Raw genomic sequence first — 13,720 nt, 5'->3', positions numbered from 1 at the left:
GATGCAGAGTCAGAACGGTTTCAGAGAGAAACAGAACTAACTGTGGTTAAAAAAGTAAAGTACCTAGGGGTAAACATAACAGCAAAAAATCTGAGTCTATTTAAGGACAATTATGAAAAATGTTGGTCTGAAATTAAGAGAGACTTGGACAGTTGGTCAAAATTGAAGCTTTCTTTGCTAGGCCGAATTGCTGCTATTAAGATGAATGTATTGCCTAAGATGTTGTTTTTGTTTCAAACATTGCAAATTGTGGATAAGACGGAGTGCTTCAGGAAGTGGCAGAGAGATATTTCTAAATTTGTCTGGCAGGGCAAAAAGCCCAGAATTAAGTTTAAGATATTAACTGATGCGAAAGAAAGAGGGGGCTTTGCCCTGCCAGACTTAAGGTTGTACTATGAAGCCGCAGCTTTCTGCTGGCTAAAAGACTGGCTACTTCTAGAGGACACTGATGTGTTAGATTTAGAAGGTTTTAACAATGCATTTGGTTGGCATGCATACTTATGGTATGACAAAGTTAAGATCAATAAGGCCTTTAAGAACCATATTGTCAGGAAAGCAGTGTTTAATGTCTGGACAAAATACAAAGACCTATTGGAAAATAAAACTCCAAGATGGTTATCACCTCTGGAGGCTAAGGCCCGAAAAAGACCCAATATGGAGGCCAAATGGCCGAAATATTGGGAAATAATAGAGAAAGAGGGCAATAATTGGAAATTGCAGAGTTTGGAAAAAATGAAAGATAAAGTGCGAGACTGGTTACATTACGCTCAGATTCAAGAAATTTTTAAAAAGGATAAAAAGTTAGGATTCCAGGTGGAGAAATCGAAGTTGGAAACAGAATTGTTAGAACCTAAGACTAAAGTACTCTCAAGAATGTATAACTTGCTGTTGAAATGGAATACACAAGATGAAATGGTTAAGTCGGCCATGATAAAGTGGGCACAGGATATTGGGCATAATATTATGTTTGAGGATTGGGAAAGGTTGTGGACCACGGGGATGAACTTCACGGCATGTAATGCTCTGAAGGAAAATGTAATGAAAATGATATATAGGTGGTACATGACCCCAGTTAAACTTGCCAAAATATGCCATGTGCCAGACAATAAATGTTGGAAATGTAAGGAAAATGAAGGAACATTCTTTCACCTCTGGTGGACTTGTCCCAGGGTGAAGGTCTTCTGGGAAATGATATATAATGAGCTGAAAAAGGTATTTAAGTATACCTTCCTTAAGAAACCAGAGGCCTTCCTCCTGGGCATTGTCGGCCAGATGGTGCCAAAGAAGGATCGAACATTCTTTTTGTACGCAACAGCAGCAGCAAGGATACTTATCGCCAAGAAGTGGAAAACTCAAGATCTACCCACTCTGGAAGAATGGCAGATGCAGCTGATGGACTATATGCAACTGGCTGAGATGACTGGCAGAATTCGAGACCTGGGAGAAGAGAGGGTTGAAGAAGATTGGAGGAAATTTAAGACTTATTTACAAAAATATTGTGATTTGGTGGAAAGTTAAGTAGGATGTTTGATCATAAATAATTGGCCACCACAAAATCGGATCGGAATGGGATGTAAAGTGAGATTAAGAGAAATTAATTTGCAGAGGACTATATTTAAATAAGTGGTTATAAAATTCGCAAATTAGATGATAAATTGCATGGAAAAAAAATCTATGATGATGAAAATGGCAGCGGGAGATGTGAGGAAGTCCAAAGAAGTTATGAAACTCTGTTGAGATAAAAGTAAGGTTGTTTATTGTCTTTGTACTTTATTTTGTAAAAACCCCTAATAAAAATTTTATTAAAAAAAAAAGAAAAACACAGCATTTCCCGTTCTGCACAGAATGCAACCTGACAGCATCACTTTTGCCTAATGAAAGAAAGGCCCCGAGTACTTCAGCTTAGTGGAATCAGACGTCAGAGCCAAGAGCAATCAGGCTTACATGTTTAAGCATGTCCAACTCAAGACGTTTCCCCTGGGAAACTGCCCTCCAGGCAGCGAAAGGAGGGATGAGAAAGCCCTAAATGCACTGGGAGGGGGAGAAGAAGACTCAAAAGGCGCATCTCCCTAGAGAAGATGCTACACCTAGATGTAGGCTGTGAACACCCACTGGGCAGGGCAGGTTGCTCAGATGCGGAAAATGCCTTGCTTCCAAAGACAACAGTTGAGATCCCCAGCTCTTGCTCAGCTACAAAGAAAAGGACTCCACTTTCACTGCATGCCTTGAAAGCAGAGTCCTTGGCCCCTTCTGCAGCTCCAGATTAAAATTAATGGTCGCCCCCCCCAAATACCTATTTCCAATGCCATTTTCTGGAAAAAGAGGTGCCGGAACTCACCATGAACACCTCCCTCGTTCTCTTAGAATGGCAATGGCACTCATCTGGCAGGTGCCGGAACTGAGTTCCAGCGAGTTCCGGCTGAAAAAGAGCCCTGTCTATATCTGTTAAAAGAAGATCAGAAAGCAACTGCAGTAGTCCAGACCTTAAGGGGAAACAGGGGGAAGGAAGGTTCTTAATCAGAGCTTCAGAGATGTGGCTTGTTTCTTTAAGAGCTCTAGGGAGGATTCCTTTCTAAGCAGCTCTGCTCATGAGAAATCCTCCAAACATAGTTTGGAAAAGAAAAAGACACCCTTTAGATAGTCACTTTTCATTCTGCTAACTTGGCCAGGGCCTCACCAGCTCATAACAATTTTGGTAAACCTGGCGGTGTGCTTAAAAATTGACACAGAAGTCCAGTGCCCTGCACCCCAACGCTAAACGCATATATTTGGAATTAACGCCACTTGCTTAGTGGTACTTCCAAGGGTGGTGCTTAGAAATCACAAGGCAAAAACCTACATGTGGAAATGGACAACGGATGCAAAATGCAGCTACCCAAAGGCAACTCACCCATTAGAGGTGAAGGAAGAAGAAGAAGAGTTTGGATTTGATATCCCGCCTTTCACTCCCCTTCAGGAGTCTCAAAGCGGCTAACATTCTCCTTTCCCTTCCTCCCCCACAACAAACACTCTGTGAAGCGAGTGGGGCTGAGAGACTTTAGAGAAGTGTGACTGGCCCAAGGTCACCCAGCAGCTGCATGTGGAGGAGCGGAGACACGAACCCGACTCACCAGATTACGAGACTACCACTCTTAACCACTACACCACACTGGCTCTCAGGAGATGTATCTCTTTCAAGAAGAGGCTTCTAGTTTTTCCCTGGGAGCAATTAGCTTCCCTTTTAAACATCAGGAGTGTGGTGTTAGTGGTTAGAGTATTGAACTAGGACCTGGGACACCAGGGTTACTACCTTGGAGTATTCAGAAAATCTTTTTAGCCCTCCATTTATTTTCTCAACACCGTGCAAAGGCTCCCTTTGCTCCTCTAAGCTTTCCATCTTATTTATTGCACAATAAATGGAAGAGCACCTGCAGCCATTTTCCAGCTCCTTTCCCACGCCTGCTTTGACAATGTTGAAGGAAAGCAGCATAGTTTCAGAAGAAAGCTTAAGAGAAGGAAGGTTAAGGGAAGCCCCAGTGCCGCAGGAGGCAGGAGTGTGCAGCTGGCGCTCAGGCTCAGCTTCTACACACACATAGGGCCTCCTCATGCTCTCCATTTTCAAGATGTGCAGCAGACGTACAGGAGGACAAATGCCGCCTCTCAAGAGTAGCTGGACTACGACTGCCCTAAAGCTGGAGGGAGCAGGTGGAAGGATTCAATAAGAAGGGCGGCTTGGCATTTCCCATCTTCTTTTTGCTCCAAAAGACAAGCAGAGAGCGGCACATTCATCTCAAACAGAGAGTGTCTCATTCATCTCTAAGTGTACGAAATTGTTATGAGAGTGGCAGGAAGGGAGAGGAGGTTGTTGCCCTGTGCTGGTTTTAAACCAAGCAATCATCCCCCCCTTTTTTGCTAGGAACTTCTTGGCTAATTTGAAGGGGGGGGAGTATAGCAGCCAGATGGGGGAGGCTGGGTGGGCGCAGATGTCCTCTGAGGAGACTCAGAGAATTCATAAAATGGTGGAGTTGGGAAGGACCCCTCGGGTTCATCTAGTCCAACCCCCTGCAATGCATTGGGTCCTGGACTGACGGAGACATAATCTTTGTATGGATCATAAGTGCAGCCTGCTGGATCAGGCCAATGGCTCATCTAGTCCAGCATCCTGTTCTCTTGCAGCCAACCAGATGCTCCAAAGAGAAATCCACAAGCAAGACCTGAGCACCAGAGCCCTTTTCCCTCCTGCGATTTCCATCAACTGGGATTCAGAAGCAGGGCTGCCTCAAGCTATGGAGACAGAGCACAGCCACCCTGGGAGGTACCCATTTATAGCCCTCTCCTCCTCCCTTAATTTGCCTAGTCCTCTTTTAAAGCCACCTAGGTTGCTGGCCAGCACTGCTTCCTGTGGTGCAGGTGGAGGTGGCCAAGAGCTTCAGCCTAACTTCAGCTTCCCCAACCTGGTGCCCTCCAGATGGCCAGGCTAGCTGGGGCTGATGGGAGTTGTAGTCCAAGACACCTCCTACCCAAGCTGACTGTGTCACCTCTTTCTTGATTTATTAAATTTGCATACAGCCCTTCATCCAAAGACCACAGGGCTGTTTACAATGTAAGATTTTAGAATCTCTGTGCTGTGGGGAGAGGGTGCTGGGTCCCCCGAAACATATGTACACTAAGTGGAGTGGGAAGGTCAGGAGAGGGATCGGAGACCGAGAGAGTGGGGTGCCCTCTGCTGTGCCCTCACCTCATCGCTCTCCTCCACGTCGACATCGCCATTGGCATCGTCGTCCATCTGCTTGTGGATGTTGAGGACAGCCTCAAAGCTGAGCTGCTCGTCTTCGTTGTGGCACAAGGCCTGGTCGATGCGGCAGAATTCTGTGGGGAGGGAGGATAAAAACAAAAAGGGTTAAGTCACGCCCCAACGCGTGGCATTTTGCCTTGCCAGTTCTCCAGACAGGTGGGAGGGGAAACGATATTGGCCTTTGGAGACAACTGAGCACAATTGGGCTTCGTTTCTGGAAGAAGAGTGGTGAGTCTATCTAGCCGGGACATGCGACACCCCAAGAACTAACCTCTAATCCAGTGCATGAGGCCTAATCCCCCCTTGACAGTCACTTGGGACACAGCCATTCCATCGGTGGGAGAAACAGGAAGAAGAATGCTTGCTCCATCGAGCTGTGTTGGAGGCCCCACTCCACCAGACACCTCCTGCCCCCAAACTCGGCCAGATGGTCATTATTGGAACAATGGAAATTGGTGCCAGAGTTTTGGTTTTCCTCTTCCCTCCCTGTCCCCTTTCCCTTGCGTTTCGTGGTTTTTTCAGGCTGAAAGTCTGCAGATAGGGATGGCCTTGCTATATATAAGCCGCTCTAGGAGCCCTTGTGCTATAAATCAATCAATAAAGCCTCACGGCTTGGGGTAGAAGGCACTCCACACATGCTCAGAGGTGCTACTACACAGCTTTCAAGACTGAGCGTGGCTCCTGAAATGCTACATGATTTCACTTTGGAGCAGCAGTTTCCTGCCTTCCTGCAAAAGACAAGCCTTCCTAACCCAACGGGCTGGGTGTGGAGGGGTTGAGAGAATCCTTTTTGACTCCAGAAGGTAGCAAGGATATTGCTTTAAATACAGGGTTTCTTGCCTTGGTTCATTCAAATGATTTTGTACAAGTTGCTATTCATTGTCCTCACAATCCCAGAACAGGGAACAACATTAAAACGCAATAAAACAGTATTTCTGTAAACTTAAGTAAAACTTAAAACCAAACAAGAAAAGACAGCACTTTGCTAAAATGCTTGGATAAATAACCACATTTTTAGCTGGCATCAAAACTTCATAAATGTTGGTGCCCCTTACACCTAGGAGGGGAAGGCATAAGGGCTGCTGGGATCAGTGGCGTAGCGTGGGGGGTGCAACATCTGGGGGTTAGGATTAGGGTGCAAATTACTTGCCTTGCCCCGGGTGCTGACAACCCACGCTACGCCAGTGGCTGGGATGCACTAGAGCAGTGGTTCCCAGACATTTTGGGGTCTCCACCAGCTTGGTTCCACAAACTCATCCCCACTGCCCCTCCCCTATAAAAAGCATTGTTCAGAAGGGTGGTTTGCACAACCCACTAGGGAAGATAACAGCACAATAAAATTCAAAGCAATGACCATTAATTGCACGGTTATCCAGAATCCAATTAAAACTATTTAGTTTAATTAATTCAACAAAGCTGATGAGCTTGATCCAGTGATTTCAGCGCTACTGAGTTTGAAGCAAGTCAAACAGTACACAGATTAGGGAAAACCTCCAGTGGCTGTAATGCAAGCAAGAGAACACATTTCGGTGCCCAGTTTTGCACCAGACGGCAGCCACAGAAACCTCCAGACCGCCTGCTCAAAGGCTGGAAAAGCCTTGCCCTCGTTATAGGGACATCACACACCTTGTGCAGACAGACAAGAATGTAAAGGACCTGTCAAGAGCTCAAAAATGGGATCAAGGCAAGAGCAAAGGGAAGAGCCCTTAAGCGAAAGGTGAACAATGACGCTAAGGACTGTGTATTTCTGGCATTCCCAGACCTACCCCCCTCAAATCCAATATCAAGGTGTCTAATCACTGCAGATCTAAACAAGGGAGCTCTTCTCAGGTTTCAAACGTGGACATCTCCTGCCCTGCCCCCTCCACACATTGCTTAAATATGTGCCGCTGAATATGTGCTGTTGGGTCGCAAGCCAGGAGCAAAGGAAACATGAAGAAGGAGAAACCGGCAGGCTGCGATATGGAGCAAGTTTCAAAAGCTAAAGGAGGCCTGATGAGTCAGAGGACTGCAGAGAGCAGCAACTTTCTGCAAGCGCAGGTGTCTGGCAAGAAAAGGCTCAGCCGGCTGACACACACAGCACAGCCCTGGAGGATTTGCTCATGCTTTGCCTGGAATTGCAGGTGTCTATATAAAAGCAGTGGGTGGGTGGGGAGCCAGGAAGGAGGTGGGTGCACTGTCAAGAAAACAGCAGAGCGAGCTTGGTTTCTGCTGCTCCAGAGGGGAGGACCCTCAACAATGGATTCAAAGGACAAGAAAGGAGATTTCAACTAAACATTTAGAAACTTTCTGATTGTAAAAGCTGATCAACCATGGAAAATGGTGGGCTTTCCTTTGCTGGAGGTTTTTATCTCTACACTCCTATGATTCGATGACTCTCCCAGCCCTCCGGCCACTGCTACAGCTCTATTCCCTGCTGCCCCCAAGGGAGAAAGGTGCAATCCCAGTTCCCTGCAACTCCTGAGACGCTCCCCCCCCCCATTCATTCAGCCGGCTTCCCGCAAGGAGAATTAGGCCAGCTCCCCACCCCAAGAGGGACCAGAGACACTCGGATGACTTTCAAGACACATGAGCCAAGAGTCATGAGTTTGGACTGAGAGTTGTGCTTGTTGCTCCAGTTTCACGCTTCGCATGCAGTCTAGGACAGACCTACCCTACAGCCCGGCATTCTCCTCACCGCTACCCATCATGGCAGTCTGCCCTCATAGGGGATGAAGGCATCTTGTTTACCTAGATTCTCGTGCCTTTAAAAACGGCGAGACAAGCCCAACTGTAGTACCCTAGGGGCAAGTCGTTCCGCTTTCTGTACTTGTACCCAAGTGCAACACTCCTGCAAGTCCCATCAGGCACGAGGAATTTGGAGCATCCTTAGCCAGGAAAGTCATCTGTTCCTCCCTTTCCCTACCATGGCTGCCAGGAGTGAGCAAAGCAGCAGGTCTACCTGTCACTAGGGCACAAGAGGACAATATTGATAGATTGTCAAAACCAGTTTGAAGTCCCTATCGTGATATCAGTTTCGTAATTTTTGACCTGGCAATATATCACAAATCATGAATGTGGTGGTGTGCTATACAAAAACTACAATGTGGGGGGAGCCATGAAGTCAGCCAATGCTTCTCTTGATTCCTGCAGCCCCTGCTAACTGCAGGCCCAGGTCTCTCCTGCCTCATGCAGGGGGCAGAACATCACAAGAGCCGGCCCTGCAAAAATCCCACCCCACGGTGCGGGGCAAACCGTGCAGCCAGCCAATGCCTCTACATAGCTCCATCCTTATTTCAGACATTGTGATATATCGGTATATTGTGGTGTTTAGCTGGTGATATATCACAATGCTGGAAGCCAGATATCGCCCAGCCCTGCCTGTCACGCCATTATCAAAGGCACAAGGACCTCAAGTAGGTGGGGAAGGGGGTGGCAACTATAGAGGAAGTGGGTGCAACGGGAAAGAAAGGGGGGGGCAAAGCTGGCGGGTATCCATTATTTTATTTGTTTTTACAGCGCTGTATCATAAAAATATATCAAATCGGTTTACAGCAATAAAAACAAAAACACACAGTAAAAGCATTCAGGGACCCATTTCTTCACCTTCTGTTTGTATGGTGGTAATGAATCATAGAACCATAGAATCACAGAACTGTAGCGCTGGAAGGGACCCCAAGGGTCATCTAGTCCAACCCCCTGCAATGCAGGAATCACAGCTCAATAATCCTCCACAGTTGGGCATCTAACCCTGTTTGAAACCCTCTACCACCTTCTGAGGTAGTCCATTCCTCGGTCAAGTTCTTCCTCGTGTTTAGCTGAAATCCCCTTTCTTGTCATTTGGATCCACTGGTTCAGGTCCTCCACTCTGGAACAGCAGAAAACAAGCTTGCCCCTCCTTCCATGTTGTAAAGCCTTTTCTTTTCAATGCGGCTTATTTTGTGCAGGTGGGAGTTTTATTGTGCTGGCTGCTTTCATTGTCTCTCTTTCTTACTCTCTCCCTTTGACCGGAGTTGCAGCTGGAGAATTGATGCTGCTTTTCCTACCGCTGTTTCGGTGTTTGATTGTTTTCTGTAAACTCTGTTGTTAAAAAAATTTAATTTATGGTTTGGCTGTGTGTGGTGGGCCACTGTGGTTTAAAACAAATAAATAAGCGAGAAGACCAGCTGAGAGCAGAGATCATTTCCAGTGGCTGCCTTGCACTTGAGGAACCTCCACGGAGGAATTATTCAAAAGCAGCGTGGGATCCTTCTATCTGGGGGCGCGCTGCCTTGCTATTGCGGTCACATCTGTACAGTTACAAAACCAGGAGCTTGAGACACACCACTCAGGCAGACTAGAAACCCAAGAGACACGAGTGCATACCGTGAAAGGCTGAAACCAACCCATCTTTCAATGACTTTTTAACCATCCTGACTGTCAGCTAAGAGGCAGAATGAGCAACGGTTTTAAGAAAGGGCTGAGCAATGGTTAAGTGACCCCCATGGAAGTGGACCAAGTCTCTGGGGGGGCACCCATTCCGTAGCACCCCAGGGCAGCCAGGCACCATACTGTTGTCGCACAGCTCACATGGCAACTATCAATGCCATCAAAACATTATGTGCCCATTATTCAAATTTCTTCTCCTTAGCTGGGGCACAATCCACGGTTGCACAACGCCTAGCGTTTCCTTTCCGGCTTACTGGTTTCAGATGGATTTTGTCCTCAGAGTCTCAGATTGCAGGCAGTCTTAATTCTCCTTGATATTATCTTTATCAGCACTCGAAAAGGGCTGCCTTAAATCCTTCACGGCCAGCTACCCCAAGAGGTACTTCAGAATAATAAAAGGAGGCCAGGACGAAGCAGCGTAGCTTGGGCTGAAGCACCACCCTTCGTGCCTCGGTTTATTCATTCTGGAAAGGCGGCCAAGAGGGAAACTTATCTCAAAAAGTTAAAACTTGTTACAGAATCCCAGAAAAACAAAGTGAGGTAGAAGGGGGTGGGGAGAGAGCATAACCAAACATTTTATTTTGATTATTTCCAAGAAGGGCACACAAAAATGCTAAGATTTTTTTTTGGGGGGGTGGAGTCTTCAATTTATCTGAGCTTTAATGTGCATCTATGTATTAAGGCAGAATCTCCTGGAGGTAGAATCACAGAACTAAATCACAGAACCACAACTAAGAGCACCCGTGCAAACACAGCTGCGGCTTCATGAGAATTAAAAATCTGCACCCCAAATTATCTAGGCATGCCTTGAAGCTGTTGCAACCCCAAGCAGCTCTCAAGGGATGTGCCACTCACTCCTTATTTATTTATTTATTTTAAAAAAATCTTCATACCACTGTGCCACAAAAAAATACACCAAAGCAGTTTACAGCAATAAAACCATACACTAAAAGCCATAAAGAGAGTTAAAAACAGACATCACTTTAGCATTGTGTGTTCTTAATTGCCTGCATAGGCCTGGTAGAATAGCAAAGTTTTCAGCAGGCATTTAGAAGTTGCCACAAAAGGCACTGGGGAATATATAAAATGAATTTCAATAGGGACAAACGTAAGGTTCTGCACTTCGGCCAGGAAGAACCAGATGCACAAATATTAGATGAGGGAGACCTGACTTGTGCAAAAAATCCAGGGGTCTTAGAAGACCACAAGCTAAACATTAGTTGACAATGTGATGCAGCCACAAAAGAGGCTAATGCTATTCTAGGATGCATCAACAGAAGTATAGGGTCTAGATCAAGGGAAGTGCTAGTACCACTCACTTCTGCCTTGGTCAGATCACACTTGGAATACTGTGTCCAGTTCTGGGCACCAAAATTGAAGAAGGGTGTTGACAAGCTGGAAGGTGCGCAGAGGAGGGTGACCAAAATGACTAAGGGTCTGGAAACCGAGCTTTAAGAGAAACTGTTGAAAGAGCTGGGTATGTTTAGCCTGGAAAAGAGACCAAGACTGAGAGGAGATATGATAGTCATCTTCACATATCGGGGGGGGGGGGGTGTCACATGCAAGAGGGAGCAAGCTTGTTTTCGGCTGGCCCAGATGGCAAGACCCAAACTAGTGGATTCAAATGACAAGAAAGGAGATTCTGAATAAACATTAGAAAGAACTTTCTGACAGTAAGAGCTATTTGACAGAGGAATGGACTCCCTCGGAAGGTGGTGGACTCTCCTTGCTTGGAGGTTTTTAAGCAGAGGTTGGAATGGTCATCTGTTATTGATGCTTTAGTTTAGAGACCTCCGGGTATAGGGCAATATACAAATTCAGTAAATAATAATAATAATGGTTGAGATTCCTGCATTGCACAAGGTTGGACTAGATGACTCTGGGGGTCCCTTCCAACTCTACGATTCTACCTGAAGACGTCAGAAATTGAACAAGGGACCTCCTGCATGCAAAGGAGTTGCTCTCCCAGGAGCTACAGCCCCTTCCCCAACTAGGGATTTCCAGCTCAAGTCCCACATGGCCTCCATCTGCTCTTGCACAAGTGCCACTCATTTACACGCAGGGGAAGAAATCCTTGATACACCTGGAAGCATGAAGGTTGAGGATATTTAATGACAAAGTATTCCATTTGGCTATTTCTGCTGCAAAAGGGCCCAAGGAAGTGGCTGGAAGCCATTCTAAATTAAGCAGGTAGGACCCAGAGAGCACCAGGCTGCAGAGGATTGTGCTTGGAGAAGTGAAGGCTGCTTGACATCAGAGCAATGCTCCTTTGCAGGCAACTCCCAAGAGTTTCTAGGTCCCACCTATGTTTGGGGCTCTTTAGGGACTGAGCAACCAGGGTCCCTGTCTCACTCAGTGCAGTGGGCCAGTGTTCGAAACTCTCATTGTTCTCGGCGCATTTTGTGACAGGGAGTTTCATTAGCTTGGGCAGTTTCTGAACTCTGGGTACAATACAGCGCCTAAGATTTCAGAAAAATTCCTTCCAGTAGCACCTTAAAGACCAACTAAGTCAGTTCTTGGTATGAGCTTTCGTGTGCATGCACACTTCTTCAGAGTAAAACTGCAGAGTGGAAGGAAAAGAGGACCTTTTTCTGCCTCCCCACTTCCAGCTACCTTTCAGGGAGTTGCGACTAGATGCCCCTTGGGTGCCCTTCCAGCTCTACAATTCTGCGATTCTATTGTTCTAAGCTACAGAATCATATCATGTACCCCAAAACCTATAATGCTGCCACACACTGCGCTTGACCACCATCCCATCTCTCCCAGAGCTGTCTATTCTGACTGGCATCAGCAGCTGCCCAAAGTCTCAGACCTTGGAGTTGCCAGGGACTAAACCCGTGGTCCTTCTGCATGCATCCTGCCGAGCTACAGCCCCCTCCTTACTGTTTTAACGGCTGTGTGCCTTTCGGTTCCCACCCACGAAGCTCCAAAGACACACCCCCCCATGTGACAACTGGGCAGGGAAAGCAGGAACAAACCGCCTCGCCGTCATCTTCTGCAGAGGAAACAGAAAATGCCAGCCTCGCCCAGAGCATGCTGTGCTGACACAGGAACAACTGGAGCCTGGCCAAGGGTTTTCGCCGCGTTATCGGCAAGTGCCACTTTGCTCCAGCTCAAGCACAATCCACTTCCGTCAAAAGCTCCCTGAGCTCTGAGCCTGGCAAAGCAGATCGGCGCTGCAGGGGAGCTTTTCTCTGGTGCAAAAGCCAAGAAAGAAAAAGGATGGGAGGGAAGCCACGCAGGCAGGCAGGTTTAAGGGTTATGCTTTCCTTGAATTACCCAGCCATTTCCTCCCCTTCTTCTCCCGCCCCCAGCGGTACAATTTGTATAGCCAGAAAGAACAAACACGCTAGGACCTCCACCCCCCAAAGCGGCAGTACTTCATGCGCAGGACCTCCTGTACGCTGGACTGGAGAAGGGCTTTGTTTGCACATGTGGTTTTTAAGTACACAGCCACACAAAAGCAGAATGCTATGTATATACAAAGCCCGGCACCCGGCCAGATTTCCTCCCCATCTCTCACCAAACACCTTCCTCCAGCTCTTTCAAACAGTTGCAATCCAGGAACCTCCAGGAATGTTTGTTTCGGCCACTAGAACTGTTAGGCGAGGAGGGGGCCCTTCAGGATGACTTGGGGACACATGACGAATTTCTACGCATCGTTCCACAGCACATAGTTAAGCTGTGGAACTTGCTTCCCACAGGAAGTAATGATGACCAGCGCCCGAGATGACTTTATAAGAGGATAGGACAAATTATTACGTTCTTATTGCTGAAAGTCTAGCTAAAGACAAAAGACCACCCAGGCACTATACTTAACCCCCCCTGAGCTCTCTGAAGGGAGATGTTAGATAACAAGAGCGACTTAAGATATATAAAAAACAGAAGAACAACCGGCAAAGAGGTGTCACGAAGATCTGCACTTCCCTGTCAAAGGTGGGATGCATTCAGCGGTGTTATAGTGGAGGGAATAATTTGGGTCTCTCAGCAGCCTTAAACCAGGCCATCTTCTCTAGAATGACGGAGCCCCAGTTTTGCTGCCCAGAGGCAACTTCTAATGCCGTCTCCTGTCCGAACAAGAACAGCCACGCCTGAAATCTCCCCATACCAGACCATGTCTCAGAGTGCCATTATAAACCCACGTCTCTTGCGGCCCCTCCTCTGGCTGCTTTCTTCTGACTCACATAACCTTTCTGTTTCAATCACCTGGCAAGCTCCGACTCCTGCAATTCCACCACAACGCAAGCCTGGGAAGACAGGGCCTGGTCACAGAACCAGGAATGTGCCCCGCAGGCTTCTGCACCAAGCCTTTCCTCCTGTCATCCAGGGATCCGATTTCATTTCTAAAATATTTTCGGCCTGAGCTGCTCCATGTTAAATGGGAGTCTTGTGAGTTCCCCTGCAAACAGGGAAGCAGGGAGTAGGCCAGCAGGGGCAAGATTCAGCGCTGGAAAGGGTTCAAGAAAGGGCCACCCAAATGGTCAAGGGGGTGGAGCAACACTCCCCTTCCCCCCAAATGAGAAAAGGGTGTAGCGCTTA

The 13,720-nt window shown here is 47.1% G+C and overlaps 1 protein-coding gene across 17 annotated transcripts in view; it reads right to left on the bottom strand.

Moving 5' to 3' along the window:
- The window catches only part of STIM1 (stromal interaction molecule 1), a 106,279-nt gene that overhangs the window by 60,930 nt on the left and 31,629 nt on the right, over positions 1-13,720 (bottom strand). For all 17 annotated transcript variants that reach the window (XR_014563578.1, XM_083736457.1, XM_083736455.1 and 14 more), the window contains one exon: positions 4,718-4,848. Coding sequence is in view for 16 of the 17 variants with exons in the window: in XM_083736457.1 (XP_083592583.1) it covers positions 4,718-4,848 (131 nt within the window). In the remaining variant the exon portion in view is untranslated. The remainder of the gene's footprint in view (positions 1-4,717; positions 4,849-13,720) is intronic.

Source organism: Podarcis gaigeae (assembly GCF_964106915.1).
Source record: "Podarcis gaigeae genome assembly, chromosome: 4".
Lineage (NCBI taxonomy): Eukaryota > Metazoa > Chordata > Lepidosauria > Squamata > Lacertidae > Podarcis > Podarcis gaigeae.
This window is presented reverse-complemented; position numbering and strand designations above follow the sequence as displayed.